The sequence below is a fragment of the Kogia breviceps genome, chromosome 10, assembly GCF_026419965.1.
Source record: "Kogia breviceps isolate mKogBre1 chromosome 10, mKogBre1 haplotype 1, whole genome shotgun sequence".
NCBI lineage: Eukaryota > Metazoa > Chordata > Mammalia > Artiodactyla > Physeteridae > Kogia > Kogia breviceps.
Window position 1 is genome coordinate 30890575 of NC_081319.1, and position 19946 is coordinate 30910520.

The window sequence follows — 19946 nt, forward strand, 5'->3', positions numbered from 1 at the left end:
GGATAGACTTAACACTAAGTTAAACACTGGGGAATATCAGTCAGATTGAATTCAAGAATATAGAAACTCTTCAAACTGAAGCACAGAGAGAGGGGAAAAGCCTGAAAAAAAAGTGAATATAGTCTGAATGGCCTGTGAAACAATATCTGTCAGTCTAATATATGTGTAATTGGAGTACTATAAGGAGAGCAAAAAGAGATTGAGCAGGAGAAACTTTATAGAAATCATGGTTGAAATTTTTCAAATTTTGAAAAATATGCCCATAGATCCAGGAAGCACAGCAAACTATAAGCTGAGAAACACACAAAAATCACACCAAACTCAAACCATGGTATATCATAACTAAAAACAAACAAACAAACAAAAAACAACAACACACAAAAACCCACAAAGATCACACCATGGTATGTCATAATTAAATTGCTAAAAATCAATGATAAAATCTTAACAAGCAGCAAGAAGAGAAAAAATCAATTATACACAAGAGAACAATGATAAAATATATCACCAGCTTTCCGTCAGAAGCAATGAAAGTAGGAAGACAATGAAATAGTGCTAGGGAAAAAAATGTTTAAACCTGTCAACTTAGAATTCTTTATCTAGTGAAAATATTCTTCAAAAATTGGAGCAAAATAAGAACATTTTCAGACTAAAAAGTTGAGAGACTTCGTTACCAGCAAACCTGCACTACAGAAATATTAAAGGAAGTTATTCAGGCTGAAAAATATATGCCAGATAGAAATTTGGATCTAAATCAGAGAATGAAGAGGACAAGTAATGGTAAATTAATAGGTAAATCTAAAAGGTTCTTTATTCATATCATAAATTCTTTCAAAGTATTTGATTGTTGAAAGCAAAAATAACAATGTAGAAGTAAAATATGTGACAATAATAACACAGAGATGGTAGTATACTTTTATGAGGTTCTTATCCAGAAGATATTCTAATATTTATTCAGGGTTAAATTGTTAGAAGTTAAAGATTCACATTGCAAACTCTAGGGCAACCACAGAAAAAAGTAAAAGAACAACTGATCAACAAATATAGCTAATCAACAAATTGCTGATCAGCAAATTGAGGAAATTAATGGGGCACTAAAAATATATTCAATCCAAAATAGAGGAGAACTAAACAAAGAGCAGATGGGACAGATTGAAAACAAATAAATTGGTAGCCTTAAACTGAAAGACATCAGAATAATTACATTAAATGGAAATGGACTAAACACTCCAACAGAAAGACAGAAATTGTTAGATTGAATAAAAAGTAAGACAGTTATATTCTGTTTATAAGCAGTGCACATTAAATTTAAGAACACAGGGGCTTCCCTGGTGGCGCAGTGGTTGAGAGTCCGCTTGCCGATGCAGGGGACACAGGTTCGTGCCCCAGTCCGGGAGGATCCCACATGCCGCGGAGCGGCTGGGCCCGTGAGCCATGGCCGCTGAGCCTGCGCGTCTGGAGCCTGCTCTCCACAATGGGAGAGGCCACAACAGTGAGAAGCCCTCATACCGCTAAAAAAAAAAAAAAAGAATTAAAAATTTAAGAACACAGGTAGGTTAAAAAAAGTTTAATAGTAAAAGTTTTACCTTGCAAACACAAATTATAAAAAAGCTAGAATGGCTCTATTAATATCAGTCAAAGTAGATAGCAGGACAAGGAATATCATGTAAAGAGGCATATTTCATAATGATAAGGGGGTCAAACATGTAGAAGATATAACATCCTACATGTGTACATAGCTAGTAACAGTGCTTGAAAATGCATGAAGCAAAAACTAACAGAACTGAAGAGAGAAAGATAAAAACACAATTATAGATGATGATTTCAACATTCCCCTATCAGAAATTGACAGAAAATCAGTAAACTTGAAAAATGCTATCAATCAACCTGGCTTATTTGACATTTCTAGGATGTTAAATCTAACAATTGCAGAATAACACTATATTCAAGTATGCATTGAATGTTCACCAAGATATATGGTATATTAGGCTGTATTAATCTCAGCAAAGTTAAAAAGACTGAAATCATATGAAGTATATTCTGTGGCTAAATGGAATTAGATGGAAATTAGTAACAAAAATATAATTGAAAAATCCTCAAGTACTTGAAAATAAAGTAACATACTTCTAAATAACCTACAAGTAAAAGAAAACTAACAGGGAATATTAGCAAATATTATAACTGATATTTTTACTAATTTTAAATGGTAATGAAAATAAAGCATACTAAAATTTGTGACATGCATTAGAGGCATCTAAAGTATGCAGAAAGAAATAATCAAGAGAATAAGTCAATGAAATGGAAAATGGGCAATGGAGAAAAATCACTAAAATCAAATTTGGATTTTTGAAAATATTTAGTAAGTGATAAACCTAAACTAATCAAGAAAAAAAGAACACACACACATTGTCAATATCAAGAATGAATGTAAGGAAAAAGGAAGATAAGGGAATATTATGAACAATTGTATACTAATAAATTTGACAACTTAGAAAGTGGGAAGATTCTTTTAAAGACACATTACTAAAACTGATACTAAAAGAAATAGAAAATCTGAGTAGCCTTATATCTATTTTTAGAAAATGAATTTGTAATTTAAAACAGTCCCACAAAAAAATACAGGTTCGGAAGGCTTTATGGGTAAATCTAACCAAACATTTAAGGAAAGAATAATACTCTCTCTCAGATAATAAAGGAGAAGGAACATTTTTCAATTCACTTAATGAAATGTGGCCAGCATAATTCTGATACAAAAACCAGGAAATATATTAATTCCCAAAAGAGAACTATAAATCAATATCACTCAAAAACATAGACACATGGATCCTTAACATCATGACCAAGTGGTGTTTATTCCAAGAATTCAAGGTTAGTCTTACACTTGGAAATTAGTCAGTGTAATTTTTCACATTAACAAAATAAAGGGAACAAATCATAAAGTCATCTCAATGTATATGAAAAATCATTTGATGAAAATTAATTAGACATTAAAATGAAAACTCACATCAAACTAGTAACAGAAGGAAACTTGTTGAGCCTGATAAAAGGCCTCTATAAAACACCTACAACTAAATCACTAATGGTGAAATTCTACCAATACTTACCTCCTAAGATGGGGAACAAAGCAAAGATATCCACACTGACTGCTTCAATTCAACATTGCATTAGAGGTCCCAGCAAGTGCAATAAGATAATAGAGAGAAATTTTAAAACATACAGATTGAAAAAGAAGAAATTAAAGTTTCTCTCTTTGCAAACAACATAATCATCTTATAGAAAATTCTAGAGAGGACTGCTGCCATGTCCTACTCGCTGTCTGCCACACATGGGGGGTGTTGCTCCAGGACCTTACTTCAGACATGCAGAGACTCTCCCTGGAGTGTCTCAAATGCATGCAATGTGCATGAACACTAGATTGGGATCAATGAGCTGAAAGATACAGAGCAGCACACTTGGCTGGATGAATCCCTCTGGTTTGTGGACGGGAAAAACCGTGAGCACTGTTCATTTTAGAAGGGTCTTTGTGCTCTGGCCAGGTGTCAGGCTTTAGGCTCCAAGGTGGGAGAGCTGAGTCCAGAACATTGGACCACCAGAGACCTCCCAGAACCACATAATGTAAATTGACAAGAGCTCTCCCAGAGATCTCCATCTCAACACTAAGACCTCGCTCCACCCAATGGCTGGCAAACTCCAGTGCTGGATGCCCTTACCAAACAACTAGCAAGAGAGGAACACAACCCCACCCATTAGCAGAGAGGCTACCTAAAATCATAATACGTTCATAGACACCACAAAACACACCACCAGATGCGGCCCTGCCCACCAGAGAGACAAGATCCAGCCCCACCCACAGGAGCACAGGCACCAGTCCCCTCCACAGGAAGGCTAAACAAGCCACTGAACCAACCTCACCCACCAGGGGCAGACACCAAGAAAAATGGGAACTATGAAACTGCAGCCTGTGAAAAGGAGACCCCAAATGCAGTAAGTTAAACAAAATCAGAAGACAGAGAAATATGCATCAGATGAAGGAGCAAGATAAAAACCCACCAGACCAAACAAATGAAAGGAAATAGGCAGTCTGCCTGAAAAAGAATTCAGAATAATGATAGTAGAGATGATGCAAAATCTTGGAAATAGAATGGAGAAAATACAAGAAACGTTTAACAAGGACCTAGAAGAACTAAAGAGCAAACAATGATGGACAACACAATAAATGAAATTTAAAATTCCCTAGAAAGAATCAATAGCAGAATAACTGAGGGCGAAGAACGGATAAGTGACCTGGAAGAAAAAATAGTGGAAATAACTGGCGCAAAACACAATAAAGAAAAAAGAATGAAAAGAGACATTTGGGACAACATTAAACACACCAACATTCGAATTATAGGGGTCCCAGAAAAATAAGTGAAAAAGAAAGGGGCTGAGAAAATATTTCAAGAGATTATACTTGAAAACTTCCCTAACATAGGAAAGGAAATAGTAAATCAAGTCCAGGAAGCACAGAGAATCCCATACAGGATAAATCCAAGGAGAAGCATGCCAAGACACATATTAATCAAACTATCAAAAATTAAATACAAAGGAAAAATATTAAAAGCAACAAGAGAAAAGCAGCAAATAATTTACAAGGGAATCCCTATAAGGTTAACAGCTGATCATTCAGCAGAAACTCTGGAAGTCAGAAGGGAGTGGCAGGACATATTTAAACAGATGAAAGGGAAAAACCTACAACCAACGTTACTCTGCCCAGCAAGGATATCATTCAGATTGGACAAGGAAATTAAAACCTTTACAGACCAGCAAAAGTTAAGAGGATTCAGCACCAGCAAACCAGCTTTACAACAAATGCTAAAGGAACGTCTCTAGGCAGGAAACACAAGAGAAGGAAAAGACCTACAATAACAAACCCAAAACAATTAAGAAAATGGGAATAGGAACATACATATTGATAATTACCTTAAATGTAAATGGACTAAATGCTCCAACCAAAAGACACAGACTGGCTGAATGGATACAAAAACAAGACCCATATATATATATATATATATATATATATATATATGTGTGTGTGTGTGTGTGTCTACAAGGGGCCCACTTCAGACCTAGGGTCACATATAGACTGAAAGTGAGGGAATGGAAGAAGATATTCCATGCAAATGGAAATCAAAAGAAAGCTGGAGTAGCAATTCTAATATCAGGCAAAATAGACTTTAAAATAAAAACTATTACAAGAGACAAAGAAGGACACTACATAATGATCAAGGGATTGATCCATGAAGAAGATATAACAGTTGTAAATATTTATGCACCCAACATAGGAGCACCTCAATACATAAGGCAAATGCTAACAGCCATAAAAGGGGAAATCAACAGTAACACAATCATAGTAGGGGACTTTAAAACCCCACTTTCACCAATGGACAGATCATCCAAAATGAAAATAAATAAGGAAACACAAGCTTTAAATGATACATTACACAAGATGGACTTAATTGATATTTATAGGACATTCCATCCAAAAACAACAGAATACACATTTTTCTCAAGTGCTCATGGAACATTCTCCAGGATAGATCGTATATTGGGTCACAAATCTAGCCTTGGCAAATTTAAGAAAATTGAAATCATATCAAGTATCTTTTCTGACCACAACACTATGAGACTAGATATCAATTACAGGAAAAGATCTGTAAAAAGTACAAACACATTGAGGCTAAACAGTACACTCTTTAATAACGAAGTGATCACTGAAGAAATCAAAGAGGAAATAAAAAAATACTTAGAAACAAATGACAATGGACACACGACAACCCAAAACCTATGGGATACAGCAAAAGCAGTTCTAAGAGGGAAGTTTATAGCAATACAATCATACCTTAAGAAACAGGAAACATCTCGAATAAACAACCTAACTTTGCACCTAAAGCAATTAGAGAAAGAAGAACAAAAAACCCCAAATTTAGCAGAAGGAAAAAAATCATAAACATCAGATCAGAAATAAATGAAAAAGAAATGAAGGAAACAATAGCAAAGATCAATAAAACTAAAAGCTGGTTCTTTGAGAAGATAAATAAAATTGATAAACCATTACCCAGACTCATCAAGAATAAAAGGGAGAAGACTCAAATCAATAGAATTAGAAATGAAAAAGGAGAAGTAACAATTGACACTGCACAAATACAAAAGATCATGAGAGATTACTACAAGCAACTGTATGCCAATAAAATGGACAACCTGGAAGAAATGGACAAATTCTTAGAAATGCACAACTGCCGAGACTGAACCAGGAAGAAATAGAAAATATAAACACACCAATCACAAGCACTGAAATTGAAACTGTGAGTAAACATCTTCCAACAAACAAAAGCCCAGGACCAGATGGCTTCACAGGCGAATTCTATCAAACATTTAGAGAAGAGCTAACACCTATCCTTCTCAAACTCTTCCAAAATATAGCGGAGGGAGGAACACTCCCAAACTCATTCTATGAGGCCACCATCACCCTGATACCAAAACCAGACAAAGATGTCACAAAGAAAGAAAACTACAGGCCAATATCACTGGTGAACATAGATGCAAAAATCCTCAAAAATTACTAGCAAACAGAATGCAACAGCACATTAAAAGGATCCTACACCATGATCAAGTGGGGTTTATTCCAGGAATGCAAGGATACTTCAATATATGCAAATCAATCAATGTGTGATACACCATATCAACAAACTGAAGGAGAAAAACCATATGATCATCTCAATAGATGCAGAGAAAGCTTTTGACAAAATTCAACACCCATTTATGATAAAAACCCTCTAGAAAGTAGGCGTAGAGGGAACTTTCCTCAACATAATAAAGGCCATATATGACAAACCCACAGCCAGCATCGTTCTCAATGGTGAAAACCTGAAACGATTTCCACTAAGATCAGGAACAAGACAAGGTTGCCCACTCTCACCACTCTTATTCAACAGTTTTGGAAGTTCTAGCCACAGCAATCAGAGAAAAAAAAGAAAGAAAAGGAATCCAAATCAGAAAAGAAGAAGTAAAGCTGTCACTGTTTGCAGATGACATGATACTATACATAGAGAATCCTAAGGATGCTACCAGAAAACTACTACAGCTAATCAATGAATTTAGTAAAGTAGCAGGATAAAAATGAATGCACAGAAATCTCTGGCATTCTTATACACTAATGATGCAAAATCTGAGAGTGAAATTAAGAAAACACTCCCATTTACCATTGCAACAAAAAGAATAAAACATCTAGGAATAAACCTACCTAAGGAGACAAAAGACTTGTATGCAGAAAACTATAAGACACTGATGAAAGAAATTAAAGATGATACAAATAGGTGGAGAAATATACCATGTTCTTGGATTGGAAGAATCAATATTGTGAAAATGACTCTACTACCCAAAGCAATCTACAGATTCAATGCTATCCCTATCAAATTACCACTGGCATTTTTTACAGAACTAGAACAAAAAATTTCTAATTTGTATGGAAACACAAAGACCCCGAATAGCCAAAGCAATCTTGAGAACGAAAAATGGAGCTGGAGGAATCAGGCTCCCTGACTTCAGACTATACTACACGGCTACAGTAATCAAGACAGTATGGTACTGGCACAAAAACAGAAATATAGATCAATGGAACAGGATAGAAAGCCCAGAGATAAACCCACACACATATGGTCACCTTATCTTTGATAAAGGAGGGAAGGATATACAGTGGAGAAAAGACAGCCTCTTCAATAAGTGGTGCTGGGAAAACTGGACAGCTACATGTAAAAGAATGAAATTAGAACACTCCCTATCACCACACACAAAAATAAACTCAAAATGGGTTAAAGTCCTAAATGTAAGGCCAGACACTATCAAACTCTTAGAGGAAGACATAGGCAGAACACTCTATGACATAAATCACAGCAAGATCCTTTTTGACCCATCTCCTAGAGAAATGGAAATAAAAGCAAAAATAAACAAATGGGACCTAATGAAACTTCAAAGCTTTTGCACAGCAAAGGAAACCATAAACAAGACCAAAAGACAACACTCACAATGGGAGAAAATATTTGCAAATGAAACAACTGACAAAGGATTAATATCCAAAATTTATAAGCAACTCATTTAGCTCAATAACAAGAAAACAAACAACCCAATACAAAAATGGGCAGAAGACCTAAATAGACATTTCTCCAAAGAAGATATACAGATTGCCAACAAACACATGAAAGAATGCTCAGCATCATTAATCATTAGAGAAATGCAAATCAAAACTACAATGAGATATCATCTCACACCGGTCAGATTGGCCATCATCAAAAACTCTAGAAACAATGAATGCTGGAGAGGGTGTGGAGAAAAGGGAACCCTCTTGCACTGCTGGTGGGAATGTAAATTGATATAGCCACTATGTAGAACAGTATGGAGGTTCCTTAAAAAACTAAAAATAGAACTAACATACGACCCAGCAATCCCACTGCTGGGCATATACCCTGAGAAAACCATAATTCAAAAACAGTCATGTACCAAAATGTTCATTGCAGCTCTATTTACGATAGCCAGGACATGGAAGCAACCTAAGTGTCAATCAACAGATGAATGGATAAAGAAGATGTGGCACATATATACAATGGAATATTACTCACCCATAAAAAGAAATGAATCTGAGTTATTTGTAATGAGGTGGATAGACCTGGAGTCTGTCATACAGAGTGAAGTAAGTCAGAAGGAGAAAAATACCATATGCTAACACATATATATGGACTCTAAGGAAAAAAATTATGTCATGAAGAGATTAGTGGTAGGGTGGGAATAAAACACAGACCTACTAGAGCATGGACTTGAGGATATGGGGCGGAGGAAGGGTAAGCTGTGACGAAGTGAGAGAGGGGCAGGGACGTATATACACTACCAAATGTAAATTAGATAGCTAGTGGGAAGCTGCCGCATAGCACAGGGAGATCACCTCTGTGCTTTGTGACCACCTAGAGGGGTGAGATAGGGAGGGTGGGAGATAGGGTGACGCAAGAGGGAAGAGATATGGGAACATATGTATATGTATAACTGATTCACTTTGTTGTAAAGGAGAAACTAACACATTATTGTAAAACAGTTATACTCCAATAAATATGTTTAAAAAAAAAAGAAAATGCACGGGGAGGGGAAGGGTAAGTTGAGGACATGGGGAGGGAAAGGGTAGCTGGGACGAAATGGGAGAGTAGCATTGACATATATATACTACCAAATGTAAAATAGATAGCTAGTGGGAAGCAGCTGCATAGCACAGAGATGTCAGCTCAGTGCTTTTTGACCACCTAGAGGGGTGGGAAAGGGAGGGTATGAGGGAGGCACAAGACGGAGGGTATATGGAGATATATGTATACGTATAGCTGATTCACTTTGTTATACAGCAGAAATTAACCCAACATTGTAAAGCAATTATACTCCAATAAAGATGTTTTAATAAAAAAGAAAATTCTACGGAACCGACAAAAACTAAAGAAAACCTAGTAACGTAATTGAGTTTATCAAGGTCAAAGAATACAATGGCAGTATGCCAAAATGAATTGTTTCTATATATTTCTATACAAAATTGTTACAGTAAACAAATCTTAAAAAATATTTATAATACCATGAAAGATATTAAATATTCAGGAATAAATTTAACAAAGTATATGTTAGACCTTTACAGTGAAAGCTATAAAACATTGCTGAGAGTAATTGAAGACCTAAATAAATGGGGACATGTTGTTTGTAGATCAGAAGACTGTTTTTGTTAAGCTGCCAATACTCTCTTAGTAAATATGTTGGTTCAATCTAATCCCAATTAGAATCCCAACAGGCTTCTTTCTTTTACAGAAATTAAGAAGATACTTCTGAAATTTACATAGAAATTCAAAGGTCCTAGAATAGCCAAAACAATTTTCAAAAAGTAAAATTTATACCTCATGATTTCAAAACTTGGTTTAAGCTTACAGTAATGAAGACATTATGTTCTTGGCATAGATACCAATAAAAACTTCAGAAATACACCCACACATGTATAGTCAGTTGATTTTCAACCAAGGCATCAGAGCAATTTTTTGAGAACTGGAACTTGTGAGTATTCATATAGAAGAAGGAAAAATGAACCTCAACCCATACTTCATACCATTCACAAAAATTAATTTGAGATGAATCATATACCTAAATGTAAATACTAAAAATAAAGAGCTACTTTAAGAGATTTCTTAGGACCCAGAAAGCATTAACCATAATAAAAAATTAATTGACAAAATAGGCTTCAATAAAATTTAAAACTGCTCATCAAAAAGGTGTTATTAAGAAAATGAATACGCAAGGCACAAACTGGGAGAAAATATTCTTAATACATATAACTGACAAAAGACTTGTATTCAGACTACATCCTACAACTCTATAATAAAAAGACATAACTTCTTAAGGCAAAAATAATTAAACAAAGATTATACATTTGGTTAGGTAAGCATACGAAGAAGAGCTCTATACCATCAGTCAGGGAAATTCAGATTTAAAACACAGTTACCACCATTACTTCATCCACTAGAATGGCTAAATTAAAAGAGACAGGAAATACTAAATGTTGTTGAGATGTAAAGCAATTTCATAAATTTCTAGTGTAAAGGAAAACGGTATAACCACTTTGGAAATACCTTTGGAAGTTTCTCATAAAGTTAAACATTTACGCTTTGACCCAACAGTTCCACTTCTTCATGTTTATTCAAGGCAATGAAAATATGTGTACACAAATTTGAATTTCACAACAGTTTTATTTATGATAGCCGAAATCTTGAAATAATGCAAGTGTCCAACAACAGAAGACTGAACAAATGTGGTCTATTCATAGTGAGCTCCTACTCAGCAAAACAAGAATGAACTACCAGTACATGCAACAACACTAATGAACCTCAAATCTTAGCCTAACTCTAAGAAGCCATTTACTGTGATTTCATTTATATAAAGTAGTAGAATAGACAAAATTAATCTAAAGTGAAAGAAGTTAGTATTTGCCCTTAAACGGTATGAATGCTGAGATGATTGGAGAGCTGCACAAAAGATCGTTCTGGGGTGATCGAAATGTTCTATATCTTGATAGGGTATGGTATATAGATGTATGAAATGGTCAAAACTCATTAAACTGTACCCTCAAAGTCTATGAATTTCATGGTATGAACGTCAAAAAGATCATATGGTTAACATACATTGAGCATTTACCATATGCTAGGCACTATTAGAAGTGCTTACATGTATTTAAACATTGAATCCTAACAACTGTATGAGAGATGTATCATTATTATCACCATTTTAAAAATAAGGAAAGAGATGCACAGAGAGGACAAGTAACTGCAAAGATTATGTAACTAGTAAGTGGTGGAACTGGAATCCAAATCCAGACAGCTTGGCTCCAGGGCCCAAACTCTTGCATCCCTCGGAGGAATATATTTAAAAGGTGTTGTCAGTAGAGGTTAACTGGAGGGAGTTGACAGACAGATAAAGGAATAGAATGTAATTCAGAATTTTTAAAGTATTTCAGGGTAATTAAATTAAATCTCAAGGTATGGCCATGTGAGTGGATTAAGGAATGAAGAGGAGAGGAAGACTTTAAGAAAAGGTTAAGAGATTTTTAGGGTGTTGAATCAGAAGGTAAGATGAACTTGGTCCCAGTATTTTCCAGGAATGTGTGTATAGGATGGTGCTTGTGTACCTGGGGAGGTAGAAGGAGTGACTGGGGCGTGATGTGAAGCTGAAAGGGTGGAAGAGCCTGTCTCTGCAATGCCTCAGGCTTCAAAGAAGATAGGGTTCCCAGTCAGAAGAGCAAACTCTCTTCTAGTGCCACCTCGCCCCATGGCCTCAAAATAGGGGGCTGAAGAAGCACAGGTGAACTGCATAAGTGAACTTCAACTCCAGACTTGAAGGGGAAGTAATATCTCAGAGAAAAGCCAGGTTTCAGTTAAGGTAAGATGTGTAGGACCCTTAGAAGAATATGAAGAATATAGGTACTTTTCAGTAGTAAGGATTTCAAAGGGCACAGTGAAAGGGGTGACTTGAGGATTAGCAAGAGAAAGATGGGACAGCTGTTTCAGGAAGAGACAGCTTGCTGGAGGAGGATAGGAACTGGGAGGTAGAGATTGATTGCTGAACAGGTATAATGATGACACTTCTACAAGGAATTTGCCGTTCCTTGGTTCAGTCATGAGCTACTACCCTGGCAGCCCCAACCTCCAGTCAACTCCCCTCTCTCCATATATTGACTTGTGGTGATTTGCTTTTCCTGGGGAAATTGCTTTTAATACGCTAGTAATAGGTAGTTACTTCCCCTGACCATGTGGAAATTACTCTTGCAATCTCTGCTTACACCACTTAATAAACGATGGTGAAAAAGATAAAGTCATTGTAATCAATCAGATTTTCTCTTGAGAAATTCAAGCTAAAGTGAAAAATTATTTTAAAAGGAGCAAGAATAAAAGTCTTAAAACCTTGTTTTTTGTTATTTCAGGAGCATGAAACAAAATGAGGTTCTAAAATTCTGGGAAAAGATGCACTTTAGGATTGCTAGGTTATGAAATTGTAATTTTTTTATTTGTCATTCCTTTTTAGCAAGCAATGCTGGCTAGAGCTGTGTACTGTTAGTGACTCAGGCTCTTTACACACAGGCAAAATGAATCCAGTTATCTTCAGATCTTTCCTATGGTATCAGCAGAGAATAGGGGCACAGGAAATCAAAAGAGTTCTGGGACAACAAAGAGCTTGTTATTGCAAGCTCTTGAATGTGTGTGTGTGCGCGGGGGTGTATGTGTGCACGTGCATGCATGTGTTTCACCAGTACAATGAAACCATATGGCCAAAATATTTCAGTAAAAACTAGAAGCTGATGCTTTGAATAATGCTTTTACCCTTTGGCAGTCAGTTGTTTCACGTAAAATTTCATGCTGGAACTAAATACCATAAACTCTCTTATCAATCCAAGAAACAAACTAAACAGAACTGTCTCTTCTTTATCAAGGTTGCTGTCTTTCCTGTGCTTATTTCTTAAGGACCCATAATTATAAATATTTTAGATCAAGAGCTCTTCCTTGATGGCCTAGAGTTGCACATAGGAATAAAGTGATTAGAGATCAAGAAAAATGTCAAAAAAGGGATTTTAAGAGTGAATGATAGGGCTTCCCTGGTGGCGCAGTGGTTGAGAATCCGCCTGCCGATGCAGGGGTCACGGGTTCGTGCCCTGGTCCGGGAAGATCCCACATGCCGCGGAGCAACTAAGCCCGTGAGCCATGGCCGCTAGGCCTGCGCGTCCGGAGCCTGTGCTGCGCAACGGGAGAGGCCACAGCAGTGAGAGGCCCGCATACCACAAAAAAAAAAAAAAAAAAAAAAAAAAAAAAAGAGTGAATGATATCCCCAAGGATAATGAAAATATTTTATAAAGATCAGCTGTAATTCAGATAACCCACCTGTTGATAGTAGAGAGTTCATACTCTTTTCTAAAACTTCAGAAAATTATCACAGAATTTATATGAATAATGAGTTATTTGTGGAAGCTTATGAAAATTGTAACCTTTATAAATATCAGCTAAACAAAAAAAAAATTTCTGTCCACTAAACTAAAAAAATTTTCTATTTCCTCTAACCAAGGAAGATTTGTGAAAGATATTCCCATCTTTTTCAGGAATTACTCCCATCTGTACTTCTAAGAGATGGATTCACTAAATAACTTACCAGTTCTCACACATTTATGGTGTTTGTCGAATGATGATATAATGAAAGATTGAAAGTATTTGTGTAAGCATGTATGTATATGCGGGTCTTCGTATATTCATACACACACATGCATACCATTATTTGTTGAGTACTTTCCATGAAGCATGAAGTCCAGACAGAGGGAGTAAAAGCAGTTTGACTGGGATATATAAGAAGTGTATAGGGCTTCGCTGGTGGCGCAGTGGTTGAGAATCCGCCTGCCGATGCAGGGGACACGGGTTCGTGCCCCGGTCTGGGAAGATCCCACATGCCACAGAGCGGCTGGGCTTGTGAGCCATGGCCGTTGAGCCTGCGCATCCGGAGCCTGTGCTCCGCAACGGGAGAGGCCACAACAGTGAGAGGCCCACGTACCACAAAAAAAAAAAAAAAAAAGAAGAAGTGTATAAATCACACCTACAACACAAGCAACAAAATCAAAAGTAAACAACAACTGGGATTACATCAAACTAAAAAGCTTCTGCACAGCAAAAGAAACCATTAACAAAGTGAAAAGACAACCTATGAAATGGAAAAAATATTTACAAGCCATATATCTGATAAGGAGTTAATATCAAAAAATATACAAAGAACTCATACAACTCAATAGCAAAAAAAAAAAAAAATCCAATTAAAATGGACAAGTGACCTGAATAGACATTCTTCCAAAGAAGATATACAAAAAGCCAACAGGTATATGAAAAAATGCTCAACATCACTAGTCATTAAGTAATTGCAAACTAAAACCACAGTGAGATGTAACTCATACCTGTTAGAATGGATATCATCAAAAAGACAAGAGATAAATGTGTATGATTGCAGAGGAAAAGGAACCTTTGTGCTTTGTTGGTGGGATTGTAAGTTGGTATAGCCACTATGGAAAACAGTATGGAGGTTCCTCAGAAACTTAAAAATAGACCTACCAAATGATCCAGCAATTCCACTTCTGAGAACATAGTCAAAGGAAACAAAAGCACTAACTCAAAAAGATATCTGCACCCCCATATTCATTGTAGCATTGTCTACAGGAGCCAAGACATGGAAACACCTAAGTGTCCGTCTATAGATGAATAGATAAAGAAATTGTGGCATATATGTACAATGGAATTTTTTCAGCCTTAAAAAAGTGAGAAAATCCTACCATTTTCAACAACATGGATAGACCTTGATGACATTTTATGCTAAGTGAAGTAAGTCAGATAGAGAAGGATAGGTACTGTATGATCTCACTTATATGTGGATTCTAATGAAAACAAAGCAAAACAAAAACCACCAGACTCATAGAAAAAGAGATCAGATTTGTGGTTACTAGATGTAGTGGGGGCCAGGCGTGAGGGCAGAGCAGGAATTGAAGGAAGGTAATCAAAAGGTACAAACTTCTAGTTATAAGATAAATAAACACTAGGGATATAATGTACAGCATGGTGACTATAATTAACACTGCTGATGAGCTACATAGGAAAGTTGTTAAGAGTAGAACCTGAGAGTTCTCATCACAAGGAAAAATCTTTTTTTTCTTTCTGTTGTATCTGTATGAGATGATGGATGTTAACTAAATCTATTGTGGTAATAATTTCACAATACATGTAAATCAAATCATCAGGCTGTACACCTTAAACTTATACAGTGATGTCAATTATTTCTCAATAAAACTGTGGAAAAAAAGAGAAAAAAATGGGTGTAGTAGGTAAGGGCCTGGTTTCCTGGACTTGCACTGTTTAAAGCAGGTTGACACAAATTCCCAAGGAGATCTGGCAGATTCTGATTGGGTCTTCAGGTGCAGCCAGCTGGAGGGTTCATCTAAGCAGAGAATAAAAGGGGAGGGTCCTGATAAAAAATGCCCAGCACATTCCCATACCTCCCTGGGCCTGGAAGCCCTTATTAGTTGTTCAAAACAAAACTCAGATGTCACCTCCAAGCATTTCCTAAACGTAGGAAGACTCAAAATATTTATTTCCAAAAAAAAAAGATAATTTAAAAAGCAGTTATTAACTCTAGACATCTAAAGAAGTTGCATAAGGAAAGGAAAGGTAATCATAGAGCATCACTTGACTCAGCTGTGTACAATATTTACATAGTCACAATAAAGAAAACACAGAATATAAATTTTAAAGAAAAGAGAGAAAGAGAAAGAATGAGAGATAATTATCTAGGGAGGATGTAGTCAGGAAAGTTAGGTGTATAAGTGAGCTAAAAATCTTATCTACCATAATAGGAAGTCAGCAGTTAATGTCTAAAATTGATGAATCAAGAGGTATTATTTTAAAATACAGAGAGAAAAAAGGGTTAAGAGTTGACAGTATGATTGCATGAGTGGAAAAGTGATAAAGGGCTACATTTTGTATAAAACTTTTGTTTAAAAAAAAAAAACACTTTTTTTTTTTTTTTTTTTTTTTTTGTGATATGTGGGCCTCTCACTGTTGTGGTCTCTCCCGTTGCGAAGCACAGGCTCTGGACGCACAGGCTCAGCGGCCATGGCTCACGGGCCCAGCCGCTCCGCGGCATGTGGGATCTTCCCGGACCGGGGCACGAACCTGTGTCCCCTGCATCGGCAGGCGGATTCTCAACCACTGCGCCACCAGGGAAGCCCAAAAAAACACTTTTATTAAGCCTGTGTCTAACACCTGATAAGCACTTAGCACCTATGGGGAAGAATGGATGAATGCGATTCCTGATGGGACAGACCAGCTGAAAGATTCGAATTGGGGCATAATGTTAAGTTTTTAAGGAATGGAACCCAAATTTGTAACAACAATAATAACACTAGTATGATAATGTTAATAATTAGTGTTGGATAGCTGGAAACCCCAGTACTTCCATATAACCTGAATTTTACCAAGCCATGGTGTTTCACCATATGGCATGCATACTGGATTTGTCCCCTACATTTAACTTCCTATGCTAGCCTTCAAACCAGACCCTCCTCACTTCATGCTTAAATGACTGATGGAGACTAATTGGTGCTTCTGTGCCTCAGTCTGTCTCTACTCTGCCTCAGCCTTCTTCCCAGTACCACCCCAAACATTCCTGCATCAGGGTTAGTCCAGACTTCCAATACTGTACTTTTCTCACATTCTCCTTCAAGAACCACAGTGACACTTGACCCTCTGGGATCCAAGTTTCTCTTCTTGATCTTCCAGCTCCTCCAGAACCTGGCCTCACTGCTCTATCGCACATTACTTCCCACACTTCCCCAGAGCGCACCATTCCGCTAGTCAAGCCAGTCTCATTGTTACATCACACTCAATCCTAAACTGTGCTTCTAAGCAAATAATGGAGGAGCCTAATATTTTAATCAAAGCACAGACAATTTTAAATACTGCTTTTCTTTTAACTGCAAAAATTCTTTTTTCTGCTTTTCCCTGCCATCTTATATATGTCATAATTTTTTACTAAACAATTATTTGCTCCTTTTCTTTAACTCAGTAAGACCATTTAGAGAATTATTTGATGAAGTATTGAGGGATCTAATTGTTTAATGGGCAGAAATTAGTCCCTGCAAGAGTACTTTAAAAACTGGCAAATACCTGGTATAATTACAAATTCTTTAGAAGAATCTATTTCTGTACAGTAGGTTAATTGGTTATGAATAAACAGCAATGGCTGCAGTTTAGACCCAGCTTCTAATTTCAGTTTCATCCGTGCTTTTTTTTAAACAAATGTAAGTGGCTAATTGTGATCAAATTAGTCCTCTTGAAGGAACAATCGGCTACTTATCCTTGATTTTCAAGATTTAAGTGGTCTAATGCACCTACAATTAGCTTCCCACTAGCATACTGACTACTGATCTAGAGTTACTTCCCTAAGTTGTCCAAGCCTTGTCTCACAATGGGAACTCTTTAGCCAGATGACCAGTGTACAGTTTAGATCATGATGATTTCTTTGGAGGAATCAAGACAATTTTTAAGAAAATCGAAGCCAAAACAGGTAGATTTGGCTAAAGGGGAAAATTGGTTTGGGGCTAGTTGATCCAGACGATTGCCCCAATTCTGGACTTTGCATTTCATTTTTGTGATTTTACATAGTACCTTCTCCTCTTTCATTTTTTAATTTTAGTGGTGCAATCTATGCATTGACTTGGTGGCATTTACCAGTGAAATATTCAAAGGAGCAGTTTTCCAGTCACTGGATGGAATTATTGTCTCAGCTAACTGTAAGCTACGGAAGATCTTCACTTTAAAATGCAGGCCTCAAGACACTGCTGATAAAGATGGTATGTTCAAGCTGCTATCAAGAATTTTTAGTTCTTCAGTTTTTAAAAAATTAGACATGCCTTTGGACAGTAAGAGTACATGGTAGTGGTTTTTGAAAATTTATCTTACTCTATTTAATTGTGGAAAGAACACTTAACATGAGATCTATTTCAACAAATTTTAAAGTATACAATATGTTATTGTTGACTGTAGGTACAATGTTGTACAGCAGATCTCTAGAGCTTATTCATCTTGACTGAAATTATATTAATATATTAATTTTCTAATGATCATGTTAAAATAGAAAGATGGTTGAGTTATTCCTCATATTATTTCTAAAGAGACTGGAAATAATACATCAATTACTCATTAAATAATTAATAAATATACTCTGCAGGAAACTGAGCCATCTAGAATTCATAAAGCAGCACAAACTCTCCTGCTAAGATAGTTTTAAACAACTGAAAGTATTGAGAGACTACTGATGCTTCTTTTTGATTTTCATCTGGGATTATTTTTAACAAAATCAATTCTTCTAGAAGCCCAGGAAACAGGACTGCACATAAGATGGCAAAGGTGATTTCTTAGAAGTTTGCATGTAGACTTTAGATTTGTGCTCCATCTGGATGAGTGCCTATGAAATCCTTCTGTGTTTCATTCTGTGGAACAGGACACTGTAAATTTCATTTGATAATAAAACACAGCAATGCATTTACAGTTCCCCAAAAAGATCATAAGCCAGGAAGTATGGCCACTCATATACCACTTAAAGGCTATACAAGAAAGTGAAAGATTTCATTTAAAGAAAGATTTCATTTTTTAAAAAATGGCACCCAGCTGATAAGAAACCTCAAAAATTATAGAAATATAGGTGAATTCTACATCAGATCATAAGAGGTAAATCATAACCTAATTTATACTTTTAATAAATGTAAGGAAAAAAGTGAATCAAAAATTGGCAGATTAAATACATGTTTTTATCTCTGATTCTTCCTTAAGCTGCAATAAAATTATAACATAGGAATAAAAATGGTATAAATCCACCAGGATGAAGAGGAGATAACAACAGATAAAAATGTTCATAAAGTCTGTAAGATTGAGGAGTGACAACTGACTTAAAAGAGCAGAGAAAGCTGAAACTTTTAGGTTTACAGAGAGATTTACCAGTAAGATTCATAACATAGAACCTCAGGGGGGATAAAGAATTGGCTGTCCTAGAAGAGGGTTCAATATGATGGCATAGGAAGATACTGAACTCACCTTCTTCCACAGACACAACAAATCTACAACTACATATGGAATAATTGTCTCAGAAAGGACCTGAAAACTGGATGAATAGAGTCTCCACAACAAAGGGTTAAAGGACAGCATCAAGACAGGTCCGAGAGGCAGAGGCAAGGGAAAAAAACCACACCCCAGCCACAGCAATCTACAAATGGGAGCGGTCACAAGGGTATGGATATTTTCCCTGAGGAGAAGGATATTTGAGCTCCACATCAGGCACCCCAACCACTAGGTCCTACACAGGAGAGACAAGACCTCAAAACACCTGACTTTGAAAACCAATGGGGAATATGTCCAGGAAAACTATAGAACTGCAGATCAGAAACCCACTCTTAAAGGGCTCACATGCAGACCCACCAGACCCAAAAACCAGTTGACCCACAGGACACAAACACCAGTTGAAAAGCACATGTATCATAGGTGAAGGGGTCCTACTTACTAATCTCAAAGCATCTGCTGGAGAGGAAGGAACCAGTTGGGACACTCTCCCAGGACTGAAACACTGGCAGTAGACATTTTTGCAATCTTGGGCTAGTTTGTAATGTCAGCACTGGCAAGCACCATTTGGAATTCTCCCTCTAACCTATTATGCCAGTGGGCCCACCCTGCTGGGAACCCCACCCTTAGGGCTGTGCCTTGGCTGGGCACTGCAGCAGTCTGGGGACTAGCCCCACCCACCAGTGTACCACTGCAACTCCAAATCTAGAAGGCACA

General features: G+C 36.6%; 1 protein-coding gene across 13 annotated transcripts in view; it reads left to right on the forward strand.

Annotated features, from left to right (window-relative positions):
- The window catches only part of CFAP20DC (CFAP20 domain containing), a 298550-nt gene that overhangs the window by 102220 nt on the left and 176384 nt on the right, over positions 1-19946 (forward strand). For all 13 annotated transcript variants that reach the window (XR_010842526.1, XM_059076214.2, XM_059076211.2 and 10 more), the window contains one exon: positions 17812-17968. Coding sequence is in view for 12 of the 13 variants with exons in the window: in XM_059076214.2 (XP_058932197.1) it covers positions 17812-17968 (157 nt within the window). In the remaining variant the exon portion in view is untranslated. The remainder of the gene's footprint in view (positions 1-17811; positions 17969-19946) is intronic.